Source organism: Numenius arquata, chromosome 12, assembly GCF_964106895.1.
Source record: "Numenius arquata chromosome 12, bNumArq3.hap1.1, whole genome shotgun sequence".
Lineage (NCBI taxonomy): Eukaryota > Metazoa > Chordata > Aves > Charadriiformes > Scolopacidae > Numenius > Numenius arquata.
The window spans coordinates 19,276,465-19,302,326 of NC_133587.1; the positions used below are offsets into that span (position 1 = coordinate 19,276,465).

General features: G+C 53.1%; 1 protein-coding gene across 1 annotated transcript; it reads right to left on the bottom strand.

Annotated features, from left to right (window-relative positions):
* Positions 1-132: 132 nt before the first annotated feature.
* On the bottom strand, positions 133-25,777 carry LOC141470660 (arf-GAP with SH3 domain, ANK repeat and PH domain-containing protein 1-like). The gene is given in 28 exon segments (XM_074156814.1): positions 133-207; positions 434-556; positions 1,209-1,354; positions 2,243-2,419; positions 3,071-3,275; positions 3,409-3,516; positions 3,972-4,039; positions 5,849-5,964; positions 6,315-6,400; positions 7,199-7,376; positions 9,179-9,270; positions 9,951-10,084; positions 10,326-10,489; positions 10,850-10,898; positions 11,397-11,484; positions 11,924-11,993; positions 13,281-13,381; positions 13,599-13,685; positions 15,022-15,097; positions 15,533-15,618; positions 17,481-17,543; positions 17,545-17,611; positions 17,721-17,770; positions 19,757-19,831; positions 20,276-20,319; positions 20,322-20,420; positions 20,691-20,763; positions 25,652-25,777. Coding segments are annotated over 28 exon segments (2,826 nt in total).
* Between the last annotated feature and the right edge of the window lie 85 nt (positions 25,778-25,862).

Below are 25,862 nucleotides of genomic sequence, written 5' to 3' on the forward strand. Positions count from 1 at the left end.
GTGCGAGAAGCAGCACCGGGTGAGCTGGTGCTCCCAGCCCAGTCATCCCTGGAATCCTCAATGCAGAAGGGAGCTTGGGGGAATGCATTTCAAGAAGCTGATCAGATCTTCCTTCTCAAATTGAAGCAGCTCCTATTCATTGAGCATATGAACGAATGAAAGGGGGAAGACTCCTTTCCTGTGAGGCTGTCCTTCAATCCACCCTTTCTGCGGGGAGAAAGAAAGGATGGGGACCAGTGAGCATGGCATTCAGGGGGATGAGGAACTGGCCCCATAACAGTTGCCTTTGGTTGCCAAGGAAAAGGTGGAAGACGGAGAGACAGACGCAGAGCAGATGACAATGGGTGCAACAGTTATGGGACAAAGACAGGAGACGGATGGAGAGGGGATCACATGTATCCCAGCGCTGGTCAGCATGTGCAGGTTCACTCACCCACCAGTTGCTGTCCTCCTTTTCAGACACCACGATGATCTCGCCTGTACGGAAAGTCAGTTCATCTTCCCGGTCAGCATCACAGTCATAGAGAGTGTGGACCCTGTGGAGCAGCACTCTGTTCTGCAAGCAGGAGAGAGCATCGTCAGGCCTCCTCAGCTTCGTCAGACACCAACTAAAACAGCTCTAGTGTCTTGATCCCAAAGCCCCCAGCAAAGATGTGAGGAGCAAGAGACTGGAAGGTTTCCTGTGCAGAGGTGGCAAGTCACTTGCTGGGAGTCTGGGTGGGACAGGGATCCAGAAGACAACTCCTTGTGCTTCTAGAGGCACCTGCTCCTCTGCCCCAGGACATGTGCAGTTGCATTGCCTGGGGTCCCAGTTCTCTCAGGGCAGCTCTGCGAGGGGTCAGTACTGCTGCTCAGCACAACCCCAGGACCAAGCAACCCAAGCAAGGTCCCCCTAACGAAAGGGCTCTGCCTCTGCACAGCACTCACAGGTAGCAGGCTGTCACCTGGAGCACAGAGAGGCAGGGCCAGTGTGGACACTGCACCCTGACCTGCCAACAACCCAAAAGTCATAAACAAGGCTTCCCTCAAAAGGCAGTGGAGCCTTATGGGGATTTCATAGCGTTCACAGCACCTGGCAGGGAGATGTCAACACCAGGGAGTCACAGCAGAAGTGCTGGGGGGCCAACTCCAGCTCAGTTCAAAACCAATAGTGGTTTTGGGCAGATGTCGGAGCTGAGCTGAGCTGATCCTGGCTACTGGCTACCTACCAAACTGCTCCTCCGAGGAAGAAGAGGTGGGACATCCCAGGCACGGCCAGAACATGGATTCAGCTCCTGGAGGGATTGGTGTGGGCCAGGCTGTCCCACTTCACTAGGGCCAGGTGTGCAGAGGGAGTCCATGGCTTTCAGGGCACCTATGACACAATCAGGCTCATCATCTCCTCCCACCTTTCATCACAGTTGAACAACAACCACCACCATTGTCAGGCAACACAATGCAGCATGGTCCTCCTCCACAATACAACATGGGCAACAACCACCATCAGTCTGGGAACTGGAAAGGGGACGGACTGGAGATGGGGTGGAGAGGGGCAGCAGTGGAAGGGGATGTGGCCAGGAAGCAGAAGGACATAGGGTGGAGGCTGGGGTGAGAAGTGTGTTAGCAGGACAGGAGAGATGGGCTGTGCAGCCCCAGGGTGCACTAGGAGCTGCCAGCACCAGGGGAAGGACACAGCTGCTATGCAGTCCATCCCCCCATGCTCCCAACCTCTGCTGGGATGAGGCTATTTCATAGAGGCACCTGGAAGCTCCCACTGGCCAGACCTCTGTCCCAGAGCACCTGGGGATGCTCCTGGCTGCATTCACCCCTTTGTCAAAGCCCCTGTCACCCTGCCTGGGTGTGGAGAGAGGGGTGTCTTTCTGCCACCCGTGGAAACAAATACAATGCCTGAAAGATGGGGACAGAGTCATTCCGTTCTCCAAATTCAGCATCTCCAACAGCCCGACAAACCCCAGAATAACCCTGCCCTAGAGGAACTGGTGTCTGACAGCCAGGATGAAGGGAATCCCCCTTGTGCTCAGCCGTGAGCACATCGTCCTGTGCCACAGCTCCCACAGCTTTCCCAGCCCCGAATCCAAGCAAGCGGCCTCCTGGGTCTGAGGAGAACCAGACATGAATCATGAACCAGACAAAGCCATGGCCAACCTGACCTTGTGCAGGTGCTGGACTGCAGACCTCCAGCAGGCCCTTCCCACCAGAGTGGTCTGACACCTTGCCCCTCTGGAGTGTGTTCTGTCATTACCTGAGGTCAGGCTACTGGGGCTGGTCTGCTCAGGGCTGAGCAGTACCCAAAGCGCTGGCTCTGAGGATGTGCACTTGTGCTTGATGCTCAGAGGCAGGGCTGGGCTCCTGCTACTTCTTGTGTCCTCAGCTAAGATGGATGAGCTGGATGAGAAGGGTGGATATGCCCCCTGGGGAGCTAAACACAGAGCAAGAACAGATCAGGGGTCAGCAGCAAGCTGGTGCTGAGCATGGACCCTGCGGAATGGACACAAACACATGGGCAGGAATTTTCTTTTCTCTGCTTGCAGGTCTATCTTGAGAAATATATCAGGTTGAAAGCAGAGCTGGGACTGGCAGAGGAGAAGTCGGGCAGGACTTGGTGAGTCTCCCAGAAATCAGGTGGGAGGTGTGACATGCCATGGGAAGGCTGGGCAAGGATGGTGGGAGAAGGTCTTGCTAAGGAGCAGAACTGCAATGCTGCTGCTGTTTCTGCTGGCAGCTTTGTCTTCCCAGCCCTGTCTCCAAAGACATTCTCCTCTTCCTCTCCCAACAGCAGCAGCATTTTGGAGGGGACGGCACATCCTAATGACACCAGCACAGGGGCTCCAAGGGCAAGCATATGTTGCAGTGCTCTTCAAAGAAGGGATCAGTGCTAGGACAGACCAGCCAGCACAAACCAGCCTTGGTCCCTCAAGGAGCAGAGGACAAAAGGTTGCCGTAGGTCACCAGACAAACACTCATCCGCTGCTGGGGGCCCAGTTCCCTCCCAGACCACCCTGTGCCAATGGAGCCAGGCCGCAGCAGCTCACCCTGCCAGCCCCTGCAGGAGCCCACCACAGGTTCTCACCTGCCTTTGCCTGCTGGGGTGGGAATGGAGGCGCGTAGCAAGGGGCCGGTGGCACGTCCAGGCTGCGGAGATGGGCGGCTGGCAGGGGGCAGGTGTCCAGCCACCCCCCCCCGGACACTACCCCTCCTGCCTGCAGCCTGGGGGCAGCGGCAGGGGGGTGGTAGCAGCTCTGGGGATGGGCAGACCCCCTCTTCACAGGACCCAGCTGGGGAAGCAGTATTTGAGGTTAGACGGAGCAGGTTTAGCTGGGGAGGTGCAGGAGTGCCCACTCCAGCACAGTGGGAGTGGGGGCAGTGCCAACATGCATGGCCCCAAGCCAGAGCCTGTCGGGACCTCACCTTCTCATCCAGGTCTTTGTCACTCTCATACATATCATCTTGGCCCAGCCACCACTCATACTCCACATGGACATGGGAGTTGAACTGATTGCTCTGGGCCTGCAGCAGCTGGGGTACAGAGGAGCTCCCTGAGGACCCACCAGCACTGTCCTGCCCCACCAGCCCCACAGGCAGCTGCTGGCCCCATCTCTGACCACCCGCCTGTCAGGGCAAGATCTGCAAGCTGCGAGCAGCACTTCCCAGCAGCAAGGGGTTTTGAGAAAGTCTACAAACACACTCATCAGGACATGGCAGAAGCAAGGCTCACCCCATGCAGCCTCAGTACAGCTCCAGGTCCCCCTGCTCAGGCACAGCGCGACCCCTGCCTGGCCTCTCCTATACTGGTCTTCCCTGAGGGACCCCATGACATCAGGGGCAGCGCCTGCTGGACCCCACCACACCACACTGGCACCGGAGATGCTGAGGGGTGCAGGTGACCCTGCACATGGGTGCAGGTCCCCCACCATTTTCTGCTACTGGGACATGTCCCAAAACCAGAGGAGTGATGAGACACAGTGTCTTACCAGCTCTTCACACAGGGCATGTCTCATCCTCCTGGCAACATCGAGGGCCGTTTCTCCTGCTTCGTTAGCTGTTGGGGTGAAACAGCAGCCTTGAACACCATTAGCCCACCCTGTGTTCAGCACACTGAAGAGCAGTGCTGCATTCAGGGCATCTGGGGGTGAACAAGCTAAAAGAAGGGACAGCCTAAACCCAGACCAAAACAAAGGCTGAGGCCACTAAGGGATGGTGGTGGGGAGCTGAAGAAGAGGGCAGGAGCTGAGACACACAGATAAGGAGAAAAAGAACAGAAGTAAATCCTGCTGACTCACAGAGATGGGACAGGATAGAGGGACAGAAGAGCTTGGTCACTGCCAGGGACTAAAGGCTACAAAACCAGAGGAGGACTCCATAACCAGCACCCCTTGTCCTCTGTGGCACAGCAGGAAGTTTTGGGTAGATCCAGCACATGTGTTCTGATGCCTGGTGGAGACACAGACTACCTGGACACCCAGGTCCCAGTGCTTGTAAGCAGTGGTGAGATTGTAATTGTGAATAAGTGACAACTGTTTTAGTTCAGCATCACTTTAAACTAAAACCCCTTCCACTCCTGGGAGGTCTGAGGGTGAGACCTGTGATGGTATTCCTGTAACTGCAATGTTATTACTTCTGCAAAAACCCCTCCTTGCAGAGCTGCAGCACAGCTCTGGCTGGGGAGGGGTGGCCTGGGGGAGTCTGGAGAAGGGGGAGAGCTGGAGAAGGGAACAGTCTGCACCCTGAGGGACTGCAGAGCATCCCCAGACCAGTGGCAGGATCTGCACTGTAGACTCAAGATGCTCAAGGTACCAGTGGTAGTCCATAAAGACAGATCAGGCGCTGCTGCACCCAGCAGAGCCAAGGCAGCGAGAAATTTGGCTGCCAAATCACTGTGCCACTGGGGGACATGCAACCAGCTCCTGCCATCACACCATGGTCTCTTTGCCCTCAGAGGGGCTGCTACCATGCTGCCTGGAGCGGGCAACAGGAGCATCTCAGGAGCATTAGAGATTAACCGAACCTACCAGCTTGGCTGATACCAGATGGTGGAAACATTTGTGCCCCCGCATTTCACCCAGAATCCTAGTTTTAAAGCTCACTTCTGTGTTGTGAAGAGGAGATTCATGGGCAGTATAAATGGCTGGACCTGTGAACTGGGCTCCAGAGTACAAGCACACACCATCTCTGAACCTGCGCTTTGGTGGCCCTCCCACCAGCTCTCCAGTGGCAGTGCTGGCTTTGAAAATGAGCCAATTGCCTGTTTTGGCTCCTGATGTGCCAAGTACATCTTTGTGTGAAAGAGCAGCTCAGGCAGTGTTTGCCTTGCTGGGCTCGATGAGCCCACTCTAGCACAGCCCCACCATGGATCTGCCAGTCACGGGCAGGCCTGTGGCTCCCACCTTGGAGTGGGACAAGTGAAGCGGGGCAGAAGCACAAGCTCTCTGGGGTCAGAAGCACCTCAGAGCAAGCTCATTCCTCCCTGGGGAGCAGAGAGGAGCATCCCTATCTCCAAGCTGGAGAGCAAAGCCACTGTGGCTGTCCCAGGCTGCCAAGAGCAGTAACCTGTGAGATGTGGTCACAGAGGACCACATGTACCCCGAGCCAGCATGTGAACACCCCTGAGCCTAGAGAGTCAACCAAGAGCAGTGTCAGAGCAGGGCACCTCGCTAGACATGCAGAGAAAAGCCTGGGGCTGAGGCTGTCACTCTGTGGGCAGAGTCCCCACTAATGTCATCATCAACCTGCCTCTCCCCAGCCTCAGAGAGCTGCTGAGCACTTTAGCAAGACTAAGAAGATATTTCCAGAAAAGACCTGACAAGACACCCTGTGTGAGCACAGGGTGTGGGGTCCCACAGCCACTCACTGATGGCAACATTGGCTTTGGCCTTCAGCAGCAGTTTGACACACTCAGGTTTGTTGTGAGAGCAGCAGTAGTGGAGCGCTGTGTTTCCCTCTGATGTCCGCTTTGCCAGGCTCCTGCTGTGGCAGAGAGTGGATAATGTCAGCATCCCCGGGAAGAGCCACGGGCCCCAGTGAAGCCCCAGCAAACACTGCCTGGTGCTGGCACGCATGTCCTTCTTCACACCTCACCTAAAGAAACGTTGTCACCCCCACCGTCACACCCCAAGTCAGAGGAGTTGAGGGAACCTGAGGCCCCTTTGATCTAGGGGTAATTACCCCAAGCTCAGCCCAAGGCACATTTGCTGGGAGGGCTGCTGGCTGTGGTGATTTTAATTTTTGTTGGGAGCATTTTGGAGAAGATAATCATTCCTGCACCTTTCATTAGCATAGCTTAGCCATGAGAAGCTGACTGGGTATCATGAGCTTACCTGTTCTGGACAAGAAAATCAACAATATGCAAAGAGGTTCGATCAGACAACAGCACTGCCACATGGACAATGGTCTCCCCAGGTTCCTGTAACCAAAAGAAATACAGCAAGGATGAGACTGGGTCTGCCCGCACCATCACCACACTGTCCTTTAGAGACTGTCCTTACACATTTAAAATCCCTGAGAGATGAACAGGTTTGACTGTCTCTTCAGAGTCACGAAATCCTAGTTAACATGCATAGAACCATGGCTTATGGCTTCATGAATCGACCATGAGAATGAAAAACTGCCCACTGTAGGGAGAAGATCAGGTTTCAGACCACCTGAGGAACCTGAAGGTAGATCAGTCCATAGGACCTGATGAAATTCGTCCACGGGTCCTGAGGGAGGTGGCGGATGAAGTTGCCAAGCCACTTTCCATTATATCTAAAAAGTCATGGCAGTCTGGTGAAGTTCCCGCTGACTGGAAAAGGGGAAACACTTGCACTTACACCAAGGACCCACACTGTGGTTTTGCAGGAAAAAATGCTGCCCTTATTTTTCAGCCTACAGTGAGACTTGGATGTCCCGAGATACCTGCTCAGAGGTTTACAAGTAAATCTTGGTTACAAATTTGCATTTGGAAATCCTTGGGCTTGTCATTATGACTCCTGGACCACACACACACAGCACGAGGAGGGCTATGGGGTTGTGGCCAGAAAACCTCCCTCTGACATGATGTTCCACACCCTGCTTGAATCTGTCTGTTGCTCCTGGCTCACAGAAAGAACTGTTTTCATCAGAAAACTCTGTCCCCTCCTGGGCACAGGAACCCTTATGGACAGGCTGGAGAGGTGACAGCAAAGCTGTTTGTCATATGGGCCCATGGGACAGGTGGCCATACCTGCAGAGGTGCCAGCACAGGCTTGCTCAAATCCACGTTCTCTGCATACGCTTGGAGCAAAGAAAATATGTCCTTGTCTTTGATGGCTTCTGGGAGGCTGGAGCACTGAGCAGTAGGGCTCCTCTTGGCATATTTCTTCTCGACATACTTGGAAATGATGAAATTTTTCCGAAAGGGCCTGGCAGAGACCAGCCAAATGAGAGTTAGGGCCGCAGAGTAACCCAGTGAGCATCCTGGGGTCACCCCCCTCCTCTCCCGCTGCCCCAGCCACATTCCCTCTCTCTCCTTCAGATCTGCCAGGCAGTTTAGCACCCTTCCTCTCTCCGTCTCATTCTGCAAACCCCTCTGCAACAGCATGCACAATAATTTTTACAAAAGACTGTGGTTTTCTTAAAGCTTCTTCTCCAGCAGTTATGTAATTAAAAAAGAACTTGACTTGCTTGCATTTAAAGTGCGAGTTCTGCCATGGCTGGGGGCGAGGACCCCTGCACCCACCATGGGAAGCCAGAACCAGCTCCCCATCTTTCCTTCCAGCAGGGATACCACCACCTCCATCCAGCACCCCAAGGTCTTGTGCTGGGAAGGAAGGGGAAGGGTCAGTGCTTCTCCCCCTCTCCCAGGCACTCATTGCTTTCCAGAAACCCCCTCCATCACGTCTGCTCCAGGATGAGGATTCCTGGCCCCTCCATCCTCCCCTCCCCCCTGGGAGATGCTGAGGGGTGCACTGGGGATTTATATACGGTCCTGGTGATGTTTTCTGCTCTCTTCTGCCTTCCCTTCCTCCCCAGCCCTGACCTAACCTTTGCCTTTTGGAACCCTCTGCCCTCACAGTTCAGTGCTGGGCTCAGTTCCTCGATGGTAAGAATGAGGGGAAAGAGCAGAAAGCTCATGGACTGGGAAACAACACATGGCATGAATGGGCCGGGATTATTGATAGGTCAGGAACAGCTTCCAGGCAAGGACTAGCCAAGTAAGCTGGGTCTCTCCCTCTGGAGAGGTCGAGCAGAAGTGGTGATCAGCCAGAGCATCTGGGGTGGCCACCAGTGCCCTGTGGGCAAAGAAGCATTCCAAACAGAAAACGCCATTGAGGAAGAGCTGAACTATTAATTTCATGAAGTATCAGTTTCCCCAGCATCAAAGCAGAAGAGTAGATCTGGAAACCTTCACCATGCTGTTCCAACTGTATTTTCTAGTTCTCCCAGCTCTTTGCTGTTCTCTCCCTGCCAAGTGCAGTTCCTTGTCCACCTATTCACTGCAAGGTAGGTCCACACTGTCTAAACGGTGCCATAGTCAGGACTTGCACGCCTGTAATAGAACCTGATAATGCCGAATCTGCCTGCTCTCCAGTCTCCTGAAAGTCGGCCCCTGACAATAAGCTCCCCAGCTATATGTTTCCCCCAAGAACTCTAATGCTCCCCAGGTTTATGATACTAAGCCCTGGAGAAGCCCCCAGCTATTGCTGGTACCAGCCACGCCACCCCAGCTTTCCCCTGTCATCTGCCGAGCCTATAAATTGTGGCACTCCAGGATGAAGGATGGGGGTTCCCACATCCTCCGTAGATCTTTGCTCAATGCCTACACTGATCCCACCAACCCTGAGTCCCAGCCACAGTGAACTTCTCTGCACCACAATATTCCCTGCCCTTCCCTGCCCCACTGATGTGCAGTCAGGGCCATCCTGCTCGGCAGCTCCACTTATTTCTCTTCTTGCCTTTTCCTCTCCAGCACCAATTCCTCAATCCCTGTCCTGTCTTCAGGGCCAATCCTTGAGATGTCCTTGCTGGCTCTTCCTCACTCTTCTCTCCTTTACCAAACCCTTCCTGCTGAACTTGATGAAATTTCTTCTAAAGAGAGCTTACGGTCTGGGGAGGAGATAGGGCAGTGCCATGTGCCTGGTCACTGCAGGGAGCACACAGGACCGCAGAGTGTGTGCCCATGGGTGAGGGACCTGTATCTAACCTCCCACAAAAAGCAACTCACATGTCACTGTGTGCTGTGGGCTTCAGGGAAAAGCTGGGGAGGTTCGCTTCCATGATGTTGTTGAAGCCAGAGTTGCTGATATTCCTCGCCAGCTGCAAAACAGCCAAGCCAGAGGTGACATGGGACGTGCAGCAGCTCTGCATGCGTGGCAGCATGAGAGGGAACTCCAGGCTGAGATCTTGACCAGGTATCGCGGAGATGTCAAGGGGTGTCAGGATGTGCATGCCCAATGGCCAGAGACTCTGCCCTGACTCCTACTGCTGAGCTCTCCCAACTCCAGCAGTGCAACCAACCCCAGAGCCAACCCCTGGGCTCAGGTCTGGGTGATCAATGATCTCTGTCAAATACTCCCATCCGCTTCTCTGATGCCCACCAGCTGCAGCAGCTCCCACAACAGCCCTGTCCAACCCATGACCACCTGGAGCATTGTGGCCCTAAAACAGCTTCATGCAAGGTTTCCCATCCCCTGCCTGCCCCACACTCTGCTCTACTCCAGCTCAAGCTTGGCCCTGCTCCACAACTCCCCTGCACCAAGGGATGTAGATGGGGAAAGGGGACTGAGAGAGATGCGTGACTGAGCAACAGCAAAATGACTCCCCCATCTCTTCACTGAAGATGACAGTTCCTGCAACAATAACCACAAAGCCCTGGAATTACAGATGGGTATGGGTTAGTTAACAGCTGAAAAACCCATTGAATTAACTTAGTTTCAGGAAGACCACAGCAGAAGAAGAGAGAGGCTTGAGGACACAGCACACCAGCAGCATCCTACCAGCAATTCAGAGGTTGCCAGCTTGTCCAGAGACAGTGACTGGATGCGGGAGAGATGCACACCCATCTCTCTGTGAACCCCAGAGCACTCGATGAAGATCAGGATGCCCAAGTTAATAGAGAGCCAAGTGGGATCTGTAGAGACAGGAGTGCCAGACTCACGCACATCTGCTGCCTCTCCTCCTCTGCCCACTCACGCACATCTGCTGCCCACCACCACCCCGCGGCACAAACTCCACAGCAGGACAGAGGGGAAGGGCAAGACCCCAGATGCCTGCGGGTCTCCAGGAGCTGGATGCCACAGAAGGCAGGGCAAAGCTCTGCCCGTCCAAGGGGAGGAAGCATGGCGGCCCTACAGCCATGGGCTGGCTCTCACCTGGGGCCAAGCAGTTGCAGCATTCCCTGTTCCCAGGCATGCCTCTGACCTCTTTGATGATGGCCTGGGTCAGCTCCTCCCGGCTGCTCTCCCCTCCACCATGTGCCTTGCTGAAGGCCATGTTCAGTGCCTCTTCCTTGCTGTTGCTGAGGATGGACACCCAGCTGCAGGGGCAGAATGCGGCTCAGGAGCAGGGTCCCATGCAGCCTCACTCAGGCTGCAGGGCGAGGAGGGCAGTGGGGCTCATGCCACTGCTGCAGGGCGAGATCCCACTCTGCCCCAGCCTGCACAGCAGCCACCACACACAAAGGTCCTGCACGGGACTCCAGCAGCAAACTGAGTGCCATCAAGCTCTATGTCCTGCTAACAGCTGGCCAGCTGCCCCAGAGTGCCTGGGACACAGTCAGGATGGGAAGGGCATCAAACAGGGGGCTGCAGTGTGCTACTCAATTAGCCAAAGAGCTGTCTCCTCATCGGCAGCCAGAGCATTTTCTGGTCTGCAGCAAGGCACTGGTGGTACTTACGCGGCACAGTCCTGCTCATCCTCTGCCAGGAAGTGGTACGTGCGGTTGTCTGAAACACACAGAGCCGGTCTCCTCTAGGCACCCTGCTTGCCTGTCTCACCTGCCAGGCTCACAGCAGGGCACAACTCACCTGATTTGGGCTCAGCAGAGCCAGGAGAAATCTCAAGCCTGAGCAGCTGGGGTGACAGTCATCTCTGTCTCACTCAGCCCCTCCCCAGTGCACCCCAGGAAAAGGGACCTGCTCCTATACCAGGAACGAGGGATGCTGGTGTCAGCTAAGCTGCAGCCTGGGAACTACACTTGTGTGGTGCCCATGCAGCCTGCACTGCCCTAAGGCAGTGCTGCCTATCTAACACCCAGCGTGCGCATCACTGCTCCCGAGCAGAGCTGCCTCCTGGCACAACTTCCCAGGGTGATCCCCCCCAAGCTGGCCCAAAGCTGCAGAGCTTCCCCCTCATGCCTGTCTGCGCTGGCTCTCTGAGTCCGAAGCACTGCCCCCTCCCTGGGCCCATCCTGGAGGAATCGCAGGACAGGCACCAGCACTCACAGGAAACCAGATCGAAGCATTTCTTGTCATCCATGTTTGGCTTCACCTGGCAGGTCAGTAAATTCAGCTTGGCTGGTGGGCGGTTGAGCTACAAGCAGAATGAGGAAGCATCAAAGGGCTGTGGTCCAGTGGTGACAAGTACCGCCTGGCTCTGGAGACAGAGTCACGGATCTGCCTTATGCCCAGTCACTTTTGTCTTATCTGCTCTCAGGTGCAATGCAAGAAATAGCAACACGGACTTTTTCTTCCCCAACCGCTACCCCATGCTTGGAGCCAGGTCCCCTGGCAAACAGGCACGTGAGGATCTCCTGTGTTTGTCTAAAGCTCTCTTGGACTGCAGGGACTTAAGTCTCAAGAGAAAGCCTCCTCTGCCGGGGCAGCCCAGCAAGGCAAGCAGCAGGCACGAGGGCTCTGACAAGCCCCAGGAAGCCAGCAGTATGCCTGGCAGCAACAGGCTCTGCGGACCTGCAGGGGTGGGCAGCAGCTCCTAGGAAGGAGGAGAGCAGAGTGGAAGAAGCAGTTCTTACCACGCCATGGAAGATGGTTAGGTAGCCATTGCTGATGGTGCATTTCCTCTTCTGCCAGACTTTTCTCAACCTGGAAATGAGCGGAGGGTGAGCCCAGAGGAAATACATATGGAGGAGCAGTCATGCAGTGCAGCACAGCACTGGCAAATGCAAGAGCCATGCAAGGCACAGCATAGGGCTGCAGGTCTCATCAGACACGCTGGCTGGGCTGCCATGGATGGGATCTGTCCCTCTTGGTCTGTTCTGGGCTGAGAAGGACCCATCATATGGCATAAGACAGGCTTGTACAGACAGGCTTGTACAGACAGGCGGCACAGATCCTGTGGTGGTGATACAGGTGCAGAGCATCAATAAGGGCAGCAGAACCTGCTAGCAGAGCACGAAGCCCTTTGCAAAAGCCCTCAGCAAACATCTAAGACCATCACCTCCAAACTGCTCCTAGGCTGGCTTTCCTGTGCCTGCCATTCAGGGCAGACCACAACACAGGGGAAAGGTGGAAGAGATAAACCGAAAAGGGGAGAGAGGCTGAACTTCACTCCGCAGTGAAGGAGACTCCTGAGCCCCAGGTCATTATTTTCTGTCCAGCTTCAGGTTTTTCTAGGACACTTCACAGTCCTTTCCAAGTGTGCAAGTCTCCCAGTGCAGGACCCTTGTGATTCTCAGCACACATCCTCTCACACACTGATGGGAGATGATCCTCTTTCCAAAGACAGTGGAGTGCTTTCCAGGAGCTCAGAGTCTGGCTCCTGGGAGAGGGGCACAGGATGGCTGCTGGCTTTCTCTCCCCTCTGGCCCATGATGCCATCTCCAAGGCAGCACTGACCCATGTGTCTAATTGACACCACACATCTGCTCCTTCCCCTAATTCTTACCATCAGGGAGCTGAGCCCAGCACTGAACTGTGAGCAGAGGCAATGGAGGGAGTTTCTGGAAAGCAATGAGTGCCTGGGAGAGGGGGAGAAGCACTGACCCTTCCCCTTCCCTCCCAGCACAAGACCTTGGGGTGCTGGATGGAGGTGGTGGTATCCCCGCTGGAAGGAAAGATGGGGAGCTGGTTCTGGCTTCCCATGGTGGGTGCAGGGGTCCTCACCCCAGTGCTCACAGGACTTGAGAGGACATTGGAAGGCTTCACAGGAGATGAATGCCCTCCGAGCTAAAAGATATACACAAGCTACCTGAAGGTTTATTTTGAAAGTTGTTGGAGGCTGGGACAGCGTTAAGCACATTTTCATGCATGCTTATCCTGTTCCTCTGCCTTGTGGACACCCCAGGGAGAGAAGGTTTGTCTGGGTAAGCCCTGCTCTGGCCCCAGGTCACCAAAGCACAATTGAAAGGGACATGCTGGATCCCAACTTACCCATCGCTTTTCTTGAAGAGTGTCCCCGACTTCTACGTGCCGTACTGCTTGTTCCCTTGCAGCTGGTGCATGCTGTACCCTGCCTGCTTGTTCTCAGGGTTCTGGCAGATGAAGAGAAATAACAGCAAGGCCCTACCCCATCACTGGCAATCAAGAACGTGTCCTCACAGAACTGCCAGGGTCCCTCTGCTCCCCCAAAGCTCACCAGAAGCCCCACGGCTTTCTGCATCAGCAGGCAGATGCTATATAAGCAGCTGTCATGCCATGCCCTCCACAGGCACTATGCTGTGGTCCCTTGGAAGAAGGATTAGACTTTACCTCCTTCTGCTCCAGCTGCAATGCTGTTTTCAGCTGATCCCGAAGGGAGCAGAGCTGCTGCTTCTCCTCGTCCTGCCTGATCTTCATCTGAAAGGTGCCGGAGCACAGTGAGCCACTCACATGGCAGCAGGAGGCTCATGCCTCAGCTGCAGCATCTCACTCCTCCTGAGTGCAGTGAAGGTGCCCCCATGCCCTCTCTGCCCTCACCACCTCCATCTGTGGGATGTATTGAGCCCCATTCCTACGGTGGGAGGTTGCTGCTTGTCCCCTGAGTGCATTGGTATGTGGTATGTGCAAGAAGTGGAAACCTCACTGAGGGGAGGGAGCAGGCATGTCCCCATTTCCGGGACTGGTGAGCAGTCTGCATTTCTCTGAGAAAACAGCTGTTTGCAGCTCTCCACAGTGTAAAAACAATCAACAGCTTGAAGGTCACCGTGGTGTTTGTGGTTTTTTTCCTTGCTAGTGTCAGTAATTAAAGTAATTTAAAGGTCTCCAAGCTATCAAAAAGTTGATGGACCTTGGCACAGAAATGTGGCCCTGAAACAGAGCCTGGGGGTTTGTCTGCATGAAAGATCCACAAGATGCTGCTTTCTGTGCTCAGTTACTCTGCTCTGGGCTGGCTCCTTCCCTCCTTTTATTATTCACATAAAGAATTTTAACACGAATGATGGCAAATTATGGAACAAGCAAGGTAGCACCCCTAAACCAGATTAATTCAAACAAAGCAGCAAATGCCCAGAGGAGACCTGCTCTACAGGGCTGAGAACAAGAGATGCTGACCCAGTATCTGGGTGAGTACCATACCATAGGCCCCTGCAAATCTTTACTTGCAAGGAGGTATGGAGAAGGATGAGCAAGCCCAAGCAAACTGGAATGGAGGTCTAGACACGCTGGTAGACTGACATAAAACCTTTGCTGCAGTAGAAGGACGTTGCACCACCTGGGACACGAGTGCTCAGACTGTCTCTGAAAGCCTTTCCACTTGGAAAACCTCCTTTCTGTCTCCAGGTTATGTATGACTGACAGGACTCAAAGTCTTGTGAACCTAAAGTTCACAAGGCCTACACGACCCGCCTCTCCAGCAAAACAAAGGCCCCAAGGAAAACTAAGACCACAAAGGAGAAATCTGGAATTCTGCAGAGCAGCAGCTAGGGCTCTGGCAGATGAATACGTTAGTGCCTCCTTGGCCTACTCTGTGGCCTGGGGTATGGCAGTGTAATTTTCCCACTTCCAGTGATGGCTGCATTTCACCCCTCCATGGGCCACTGTGCATCAGAGGATCAGGAAATAATGATTAATAGATGTGAAGAGCTGCAAAAGGCCTCAGTTCTGCTTCTTCAGCAGAAGAGGAGGCCCTAGGGAAGACTTCCCTGCTCTCCAGCCTGCTTCTGCTCGCCTCACCCAACTTCATTTGAATACTCACACTCTGCAGCTCCGGCACGAGCTTCTCTGTAAACTTCTTAAGTTTTGCTGTTGTGCTTAAACATTCCTGGAAAAAACTGAGAGGAGAGGCTAACATAAGGGCACGTCCTGAAATCCTGCTCTTAGCACTGCCTACAGTGCTAAGCAGCCTACAGACCCCCTGAGCTCCTGCCTCAGAGCCCATCGTGCCTTCAGCAGGCAGAACTTTCACTTCATAGTTGAAAAATATTTCTTAGGAAATGTATTTTAGAAAGATTCGGAGGCAGTTCAATTCAGGGAGAGCACTCAGCACTCTGTCTTCTTTACATCACAGAATTCTGCTTTACACTGGCTTATGAAAATGTCAATGAGATTCTTGCCCCCAAGAGAAGAGGACTTTCAGCAAGTTACAGGACAGCCCAAGGCAACTGCAGGAACCCAGGTCCTGCAATTTAAGCCACCCCCCAGGTCCCCTCTACCACCAGCACTACTGGAGAGAAAGGGTGTGCAGGCAGGTTCCCAGTTGCTCTTACTTGAACTGCGAGGCGCAGTGCTTGATGTGGTTTTGCAGTAGGTCAATCCCTTTCTTGGTTTTGATCTCATTCACTTTGATTAGATACTGAACGGAAAAGGACACAGGGACTGAATTTGTAGTGTAGAGAGAAATGCCTTTTATGCACTTTTTTACACGCCCCTCTTCTGAGTGTGTTGTGGCCCATCCTGGCAGTCACACCCGGGTGGGAGCTCATGGGGCTTTTATGGGTTGAGAAGACAGTGGTAAGCAGGGCCCAGCGCTTTGAGTGGTGGACCCACAGTGGTGGCATGGACCTTGGGCTTGCTGGGCTTTACTTGCGCAGGGCAAACATTCAGTTAATACACCCTCAAAGATTCACCATTCATGGTGCCTTCCCTGAAGAACAGCCATAGACCTTCAAACTTCATTGCTAAAAAGCCAAGTTCCTTCAAGACCCGCTAGACTTGACCCATGAACTGCACCACCTCCACCTGGCTCTACCAACAATGTCAGTGCTGCGAGCCTGCCTGCCCATATCCCACATGCTGCTGGCATCTCAACCTGCCTTGAGGACCTTCAGAAGCAAGCTGAAGGTTCAGATTTCCAACCCAAACTCATCTGCCACCTCACCCAGCCCATCCTCCACCATAACAACCTCACCCATGAAAACCAACACTGGCCCTTTCAGTCAGTGGACTGACAAAGTAAAACAGTGTGTTGTGCCGTGAAACACCTTGAGTATTTCTCCATCCGTCTCTGGACTACTTCTACACTGGCAACAGCTCTCTTCACATTGCAACTACTGTAAAAACAGCAACCTAACAAACAATCATTTCCAGAAGACCCACAGGCCAACATAGTAAATCACCTTCCAAAATACATGTTCGACATGGCCAAACTCAGCCTTCCCTGTATTTGTTCTAAGGGCATCACGCCCTAGATCCGTCAGAAGAGTTTCCTAGAAGACACCCTCTCAGGAACCCAAATGCCCCGTGTGGACTCACATCAGCACAGAACAAAACCTCCACCTGACCTACTGGCTCTGCTTAAGGACAATGCAGTTCCATAGCACAACGGCTTCTGATACTTGAAATAGAACAACAGTTTCAGTATGGAAACAGTAACTGTTTCCAAAACATGGCTCCAAAGAGCTGGATGTTTTGAATGAAAATGGTATTTTCCAATACTTTAATCATACTGTTGCTTGTGATGTGTGGCAGTGGGAGCAGGAAATCCTATTTGCAGGAGAGTGGAGCTGGGTTTATCCCAACAAGCAGAGGGAGGTCTATGGTGGCACTGTCTGAGAGGGAGCAGGGACCTCAGTACCAGCAGTGCCCACCGCGGGCAGTCAGGAAGAAGCTCTGTTCCAAAGCATTCATGGGATTTTTTCCAAGTTGTTATCTCTACTGCCAGGTTAATATACACTCAAGCTTTGGCTAAACTCCTTGATCAGCCCTTGCCCCAGCACAACCCAGGCAGCTCTCTGAGGGACTATGCCCAGGGTTCTCACTGGCACAACAGACATGACCTGCTGAGCGATGGTCCCTGGGGATCTGCAGCCCACGTCGGTGCTGCTCCCCAGGGCCTGAGCAGAGGGATCTGCCAGATGCTGCTGGTGCCCAGGGCAGAGCTCTGGGGACTTCAGCATCCCAGGAAAGCAGAAAGGGACCTGCAATACCCCAGACAGAAGCATTGCTCACTAACCAGGGACAGAAGATGGCCCTGAATGAAAAATCAGTGTGGATTCAGACAAAAAGCTGCTTTGAAACAATCCTAGGTCAGAGGCCAAGTGAGAAACACCGGCATGAGGGTCACTGCTGATGTCTGCCCACTCCAGACCAGGTTCTGCCAGGGCTGTAGCACAGTTGCTATGCGCCAGTGGAAGGGATCCATGCATGCATCCCTTGGATGCTGCTTCAGCAACTCTAACACCGCTCCACATGGCACAGGCTAGTCCCTGTCCTTACCTCACACATGTTCAACTGGAAGGTCCTATGCTCCTTCTCCATCTCCTCGGCGATCTCCCCCCCCACTCACCTCACTCCGCACCATGCCGTGCTGCTTTGCCAGATCGCGCTTCTCCTTCTTGATCTTGGTGCTCAAGAGGAGAGATACACGAAAAGCTCCGTCCGACTGCTTGCCAGTGAGGGCAGGCAAAAATCAGCCTCCAGGTCCAGGCCTTGGGGTGAGGGAGCCTGAAGACTTACAGTTTGCTCTCATAGTCTTTGCAGGCCTTCTCAAAGGGCTTCTTGAACTCCTAGGAAGAGCCAAAGGCACCACTTAATAACTACAACTGGGACAGAGCCTTCCTCATCCTCAGCGTACTGCTTTCCCACCGGGTCACCCTCGCATAAAGGCCCTTGCAGACCCAGGTCATGGCTGTCCACAGGAGTGTCCCTTCTCAGGAAGGTCCTCACCTCTCCTTAGTGGACAAGTGTGCTCACCACTGCAGGTGCGCTCACGGGCACATGCTTGCACATACATGCAAATACACAGAGGCTCCAAAATAAACATCACACGTGTGTAGATCACATGGGTACATAGCAGTACCCAGCTATAACATTTTTTACAATTTTAAGGGAAGTTGTGGATTTTGTCCTTTGTATTTCATATCCTTTAATCAATTTACTTCATACCAGAAGTTCCAGAATTTGCTCTCCTTCCACTTTCATGCTCCTGTATAGCACAAGCTTCCAACCAGATGCCTAAGTGCTCATAATTTGTTTCAGTATTTGGCAACTAGCCCTTTGGAAGTCCCAAAAGCCTGTCACAGCTCCCACCCCTTTTTCTGCAATCCTGTCCAAAGTTTTCCTTCCACTTTCCCAGAGGTTCAGATGTTTGCTCAAGGATCCCCAGCCCAGCTCTGATACAGCCCATCTGCAAAACTTTTATCAAGCATCTAAGGAAACTGCAGAGCTGGGATAAAAAGCTGGGGGGAAAAATCTACAGAGTAGAACCATACAAGATTTAAAAATTAAAATTACAGAATTCAGATTTCTGAAACAGGTTCATTACTAGCTCAAGAATTCAAGAGGAAAAATAGTGTCACAGAAAAAATATAAAATCCTATAAGGAAACACAGGGGGTTTGTCAGAGTGTCAGCAGGTCTGGTGGAAGACAGCAAAGACCAACAGCAGGAATCTGTTTCAGGGAGCAGCAGTGCTGTTCCTGCTCCTCCCAAGCTGGTCTGCCCAGCTGGCCAGGCTCCTCAGGTGTCTCATTATGGTGCTGAGCATATTAACGCCAAGCTCATTAAATCCTAACAATCCTCTGTGTGCACCAGCCGACACAGTAAAATTGCTTTACTGTTTTGAGTTGTACATACCCTGCTGGCAGAGTCTCTGTACTCAAAACCACCCAGAGAGGAGCGGTGCCAGGTCACAGCTGCTCCACCACGTTAGATGCAGGGTATGATCAGCAATCCCTCAGCAGTGACCTCACTCCAGCACCGCCACTGGGATCGGTCCAGCCTCCTCACCCCCAGGACCCCCAGGCACAGGCACCCCTACACAGGCAGGGGCACCCAGGGGCAATCACACAGAGCTGGTGGCCTGAGTATGGGCTTGGGGACTCAGTGGTAGGAATGTGTGTGCAGACTTGATGACCTTCCCATTGGGTAAAAAAAAAAAAAAAAAGGCAAAAATTAAATATGAGTTTGATGCTTTTCCTAAAATCTACACTGGTGGGTGCTGTGAAGCTCTCTGATATCTCTACAGTGCTGAAGAACAAATTGCATGGTCACTTCAGTACTTGCTGCTCTGCAGTCCCTGGGAGGTACCTGCAGCTGGTAGACACACACATGCACACTCAGATTCACACTAACATGCGTATCACACACATAAATGCAAGAGCCACAGGTGGGTCTGCAGGGGAGCACACACCTCACAGGGAGGTTGTGGTGGAGTTTGCACACTGATTGCCGGGGAAGATATCAATATTTGGTGCACAACACCCTGATTTCTCCCCGCATAGCAAATGCCACCAGACTCCTCTGGATTTGGCCAGGTGCCTGCAAACAGGCAGAGGTCCCAGCTAAGGGGCACCACTAGCTTGACCTGTGGTGTGAGGCATGAGCAGGATCTGGCACATGGGAGGTGCAGGCAGATCTGCCCTTCCAACATGTGTCCCTGCTGGGGGGTAAGACGTGAGCCAGGGAAGAGACCCTACAGCTGGTACCCGCTCTGTCTGCAGCCACTCGCTTACCAGCCCCCACCCTGGCACAGCCCTTTCAGTCCCTGCTTACCCCTTTAAGATCTTTCATGTCACCCTTTATTAACGAATCCAGGGAAAAGTCAATGTTGTGGTACAAGCTCTGCCACTGGAAAGGAGAGAGATCACACTGGCAGCCTGCACTGCTCCCCTTGCAGAGAAAGCAGAGCTGCTTGTGAGCCTGAAGAGGAACCACTTTGGAAAACAGTCAGCTGAAAGCCTCCATCCTTGGAAATTACCAAGATGGAAAAAGCCACAGACAGCTTGATCCAGTGTTGGTGAGAGCCCCACTTCAAGCAGGATGATGGACAGAAGACTTCCAGAGGTCTCTCCTGAGCAGCCTCAGAGGTCTGCACAGACAGCTCTGGCCATGTGGCTGCACCACTGGCTCTGCAACCACACACCATGGCCTCCTGCCTCCATCTGGGGAAAGGGATGAGCTTGGACCTCCAGGCTGTGACCCAGAGCCTGCTGCTCTTCCTGGGGACACCCGCCAGCATCCCCTTGCGAGGAGCCCCACACTGATGTATATGCAGGGGACAAAGCTGCCTACCAGGCTCCTGATCGCAATCAGCAGATCCTGGGAGAAGGCAACAAGGTGCTGAAGGCACTGGCCAGCTGCTCCTCGCCCTCCAGCTGGTAGTTGGCTGAAAACTTCTCCTGGGCAGCTATGTGGGCTTCAAGGTGGCAGATGAGGCCTGTGAGAACATGGATGGTCTCTGGTAAGTGGAGGGGGAAGGTGAGGATGAACGCCAAACCCCTGCCTCCCTCCTAGGAGTCACCATACCTGGCTCTGCTCATGCACCCAAGCAGGCTCCTCTAGCCTTCTGCTGCCCCCACCACTACCATCCAGCTATAGGGACCCTTGAGACCCTATTCCTTGCTGCAGTCAAAACAACATGCAGCAAAGACTCCCCTCATCCATCCATCACCACCTTCCCCCTCCTGAGGCTCTGTTCTGCCCCAACCTTGTCCACAGCTGTGCTCCGCCTTGGCTGCTTTCCTCATCTTCTGCAGCACAGCTCGGTCAGCATCCAAGGCCTAGAAATGCAGAGGAGATGGTCACTCACTACACCCATACACACATTTCCATAACCCAGAGGGCTTAGCATAAGCCTCAGCATCCCCAAGCCAGACTGTGCTGCCAGCAGATAGGTGATGATCTAGTGGCAGTAGTCCATGTATATCTTAAATATCTGCAAGCCTTCTTGATATTCTTCTGGAAAAAGTGGTCAAGCATTAAGAGAATTGGAAAATATATTAGAAAAAGAACATAAAGCATTGACAGAAAATGTGGATTGCAGTGGCAAGAGATGAATTAGTTACAAATTATTTCCATCACTGTCAGTGTCATTCCTGGGCTGAGAGGAGGCAGCTTAGGTGGCTGAGGGGACTGGATTACAGATGTTACTGCTTGGAAGGGCTTTCATGCAACCTCTTGTTGGGAGAAGGATTATTGACAATACCAGATCAGGTTGTCTGTGCTTTGCTTAGTTGGGCTTTGAAACCCTCCAAGGATGGAGGTCACCTCTCTAGTAACCTCTTGCAGGGCTGCACCACGCTCTGCAGAAGAAACTTTTCCTAACGCTCAATCTGAACTTCCTGATCCAAAAAGTAGATATTGCTGCATGTTATATCATCTAATGTTGCCCAAAAAAGCTTGATACCATTGCCTATAACTGCTCTTGGAGGAGTTGTGGGCAGCTGCCAGACACCCCCTCTTCACCCAGCTAAATCAGCCCAGCTCTCACAGAATCACAGAATATTTTTGGTTGGATGGGACCTTTGAGATCATCGAGTCCAACCAACAAAAAAAAACAACAACAACAAAAAAAACAACCAAAAACAACCCACCCCAAAAATCCCAGAACACCAAACACCAAAACCAAACCAAACCAAACACCCACAACCACACACCACACCACCCACAAACAGACACAAACCAACAATCTTGGGCACTAGAGCATGCCCTGAAGTGCCACGTCTACATGTTTCTTAAATACCTCCATGGATGGCGACTCCACCACCCCCCTGGACAGGCTGTTCCAGTGCCTGACCACTCTCTCAGTAAAGGAATTCTTCCTAATATCTAATCTAAACCTCCCCTGCCCCAACTTCAGGCCGTTTCCTCTGGTCCTGTCATTATTCCCTTGGGAGAAGAGGCCAACACTCACCTCTCTACAACCTCCTTTCAGGGAGTTGTAGAGGGCAATGAGGTCTCCCCTCAGCCTCCTCTTCTCCAAACTAAACATGCCCAGTTCCCTCAGCCTCTCCTCATATGACTTGTTCTCTAGACCCCTCACCAGCTTGGTGGCTCTCCTCTGGACACGCTCCAGCAGCTCAATGTCCTTCCTGTAGTGAGGGGTCCAGAACTGAACACAGCACTCGAGGTGAGGCCTCACCAGTGCCCAGTACAGAGGCACCATCACTTCCCTACTCCTGCTGGCCACGCTGTTCCTGATACAGGCCAGGATGCTGTTGGCCTTCTTGGCCACCTGGGCACACTGCTGGCTCATGTTAAGCTGGCTGTCCACCAACACCCCCAGGTCCTTTTCTGCTGGGCAGCTTTCCAACCACTCTTCCCCAAGCCTGCAGCGTTGCCTGGGGTTGTTGTGACCAAAATGCAGGACCCGGCACTTGGCCTTATTAAACCTCATCCCATTGGCCTTGGCCCATCCATCCAGCCTGTCCAGGTCCCTCTGTAGAGCCTGCCGACCCTCAAGCAGATCAACACTCCCACCCAGTTTGGTGTCATCTGCAAACTTCCTGAGGGTGCACTCAATCCCCTTATCCAGATCATCAATAAAGATATTAAACAAGACTGGCCCCAAAACTGAGCCCTGAAAACTGAGCCCTCTCCTTCTGTGCTACCATCCACTGACCCTCTCTGGCTTCTCCACATCACTCCTGACTGGGGACAGTGTTTCAGGTGTGATCCATTCACTGGACTCATATGAGCCCTGACAATTCCCACATCAGGCTGGCCCTGCAAGGAGCGACAGTGCTTCACTCTGAGTGTTGTCCCAAAGGCACCAGAACTCGAAGACAGGGCACAGGCTTTCAAGATCCATAAACACTGATTTGTGGAGCAAACAGTTTTACAGCAATTTGGGAATGCAAAGAGCAGATCTGGGTGGACTTGCATGCCAAGCAAAGGCTATTTAACAGCTGAGTGGGCAGGTGGGTACCCAGGGGAGTGGCTGGCCCACTGGCTTTGTCCTCTGTTGTGCATCATATCAGCCAAGGCATGCAGCTGAACCCATGAAGTAGAGGAGGATGTGAGTCAGCACAGTAAAGACTGTGGCATGCAGGGGCATCACCATAAATGTCTAGGTACCCAAGGAACAATAGTGCTGGAAACCTACTTGCCTGCACGTTTCAAGAGTTCAGTGCAGCCTGACTTCCCCTTCTGGGACCTGCCTCCAGCAGTGGAAAACTGGCTGATGTCCTCCCCCTGTAGCTCAGCACCCCTTTCCTCTGCTGTCCCCACCCTTGCCAGGCTCAGTGCACACCATACGAGCGCTCTCCCTGCTCAGGGACAGGTTCTTGCTGTGTTTACTGTTTTATACCACACTGGTGCTGCTCTCCATTACAACCAGGCACCATGCTGATGGCTGTTTGCACACACTAAGGCTCTGCTGTACAAGGTTCCCCACACCATCAATAAAAGCTGTTGGCTGAATCACCGCAAAAGTCACCAGCACCGGTATTTCTGCCTTTCAGAGGTGATACCAAAGAACTGAAGAACCCTGTGGCTCCAGCTCTTCCAGAACTGTTTTCATGCCTGGCTGTGATTTCCACGGTGCTGGGGTCACAGCATACTTCTCCCTTCTCACTAGTTTTCAAGAGTGCAGAAAAACTCAGCTTGAGAGCAACCATGAGCTCACATTGTCTGATCGTCTGTGCAGACATGGCATTTACATTCAGATGATAACCCTGTATGGGACTCAGCGATCTCTAGAAACACACCCAAGCTGCCTTTAATGAGGATGGAGACCAATCTTTCGCTTAACCTTCTGGCCACACACACCAGTAGTTCATTAAGCCACAGGTAAAATATTGCAACTAATTTCTTTTTTTCATTTCTTCAGCTCCCAGCCGCTGGCTCTTGCTTGCCCTTCTCCAGCACCTAAGTCTTCCTCCCAGTGAAAGCGCACAGAGGTGGCAGTTGTCAGAAGGAATTAAGTCCCAGGCAAGAGCCCGGTCAGCCTCACCTGGCTGCATGGTGAGAGTGTGTCGGGCTGAGGGAGGAAGCATGACAGAGGCCAGCGCTGATGCAGGAAGAGAGGACCTTCCTTTAGCACAGGCAGCTCCTGCCGACACCAACATCCAAGCAAGAGCAACTGGGGATAGCCCACAATCTTGGAATTTCACCTTGGCATCTGCTCAGTCCACCTTGATCTGCACCTACGAAATCATCTCCCCATGCCTGCTGGCTGACACAAATGCTGCTGCCCCACCAGTGCGGCTCATGCCACAGCTCCCTGCAGCAAATCGCCTGCAGACTACACTGAGGGCTGCTGCCACGCAGCAGGAGTGAGTTATGCTCACTCTCACACGTGAATTGCAAGCCAGAAGCTCTGCAGGCACGAACAAGTTCAGCAGTGTTTCTCTCTAACCACAGCTTCCTGATGTAGCAGCTCTGTTGTACAGGACTGAAGTTTTAGCTTTGCTTGGGGTGCAAGTGATAGAGTAACAGTTGAAAATTAAGCAACACAAGGAAATTACTCCATGCCCAGAGGCTCCTGAGCAAGTCCTGGCCTCCAGAGGCCTGAGGAGCGTGAAGAAGGAAAACCTCAGTGATCACCACTAACAAAAAAATCTACAGGACCCACAGCTCCCCATCTGCTCCACCTCGCTGAGGCAGTGCAGCAGTCACAGCCCACAGAGAGACCCTGATAAAGTCCTGGGCAGCATGCCCTCATCTGCTGAAATGACAACATAACAAGAGAGCTGGCATGGTGGTAGTGCAGTTTGGTTGCTCCTAGCACATTTACAAGACCTAACAGGAGGAAGCACCAAGAGATTCAAGGTATGGTGGCCCTCTGGACCACCATATGGAGAGCCCCACCACAGTGGCAACATCTCACAGATATTTTCCACAGAGGGTCAGGACTTTGATTTTCCCAGGAACAGGCCAGCATGATGGTGACACTATTTTGGCCATAGTTTTCAGCTAAGTCCCAAGACAGGTCTAGGTGGGTGGTGGCATGCTCTCAATGGGAAGCCTTGGTCCTCCTCTGAGCCGATCTTGACCTCACTCACAGTGTTCCCAGGGCATCAAGCTCTGCTGCTCACTCCCTCATGTGCCAACAGCACGCAGCAACCCCTTCCCCTCCTGCACTGCAACTGATGGTGCCTGTCAACATCTTCTAGCTTTTGCCATCAGTCAGAAAACAAAGTCATTTGGCCCAAATAAGTTTTGCCTTGGATGCTGTGCTCACCAGCCAGCTCTCACCCCAGCTCTGTGAATTTTTGGAACCGCTCATGCACTTGGCTTCTGAACATCCCACAACTTAACTCTGGACAAGTGAGGAAACCATCCTGCTGCCCCAAGAACTTTCTTTAAATTTTTTGTTTTGCTTTTAGTTTGATGCTTATCTGGTTGCAGGGTTCTGTCCTCTCTTTAAGCACTCGGTGTGAGCCCAGTATGAGGTACAGCCTTCCTACACAAACCTCTCCCCCTTTGCTTTTGTCCCAGTGACTGATGCCTGTCACCCAGCCACCACGACCCATCACAAGCCTTTACCAAATCTTTGCTTTGAGTGTTTTGCAAACACTCAAAGACTCTTGGACCACTCATGTCACCACCCATGAGGACAAATGACATGGTCTTGCCTGAACTGGGGTGCAGATCCTGCAGGACCCCGACGGGGATGGTCCCCCAAGCCCTTGGAGTGCACCCCCCTGGTCTCTCACCCCTGCTCACCTCCTCCAGGCTGTTCACAGTGGCCTTGCAGCGGCGCATGTGGCTGGCAAAGGCAGAGGTGGTGGGTGAGCTGAGGTCCTCCTGTGCCTGCTGCACAAAGTCGCACACCAAGATGAGGGCCGCCATGGTGCCACGCCAAGGTCTGCTGGGGAAGACCAGGAAGGGGAATTGCTGGCGGGAGCCGCAGCGGCACCGGGGCTGCGCAGGGGAC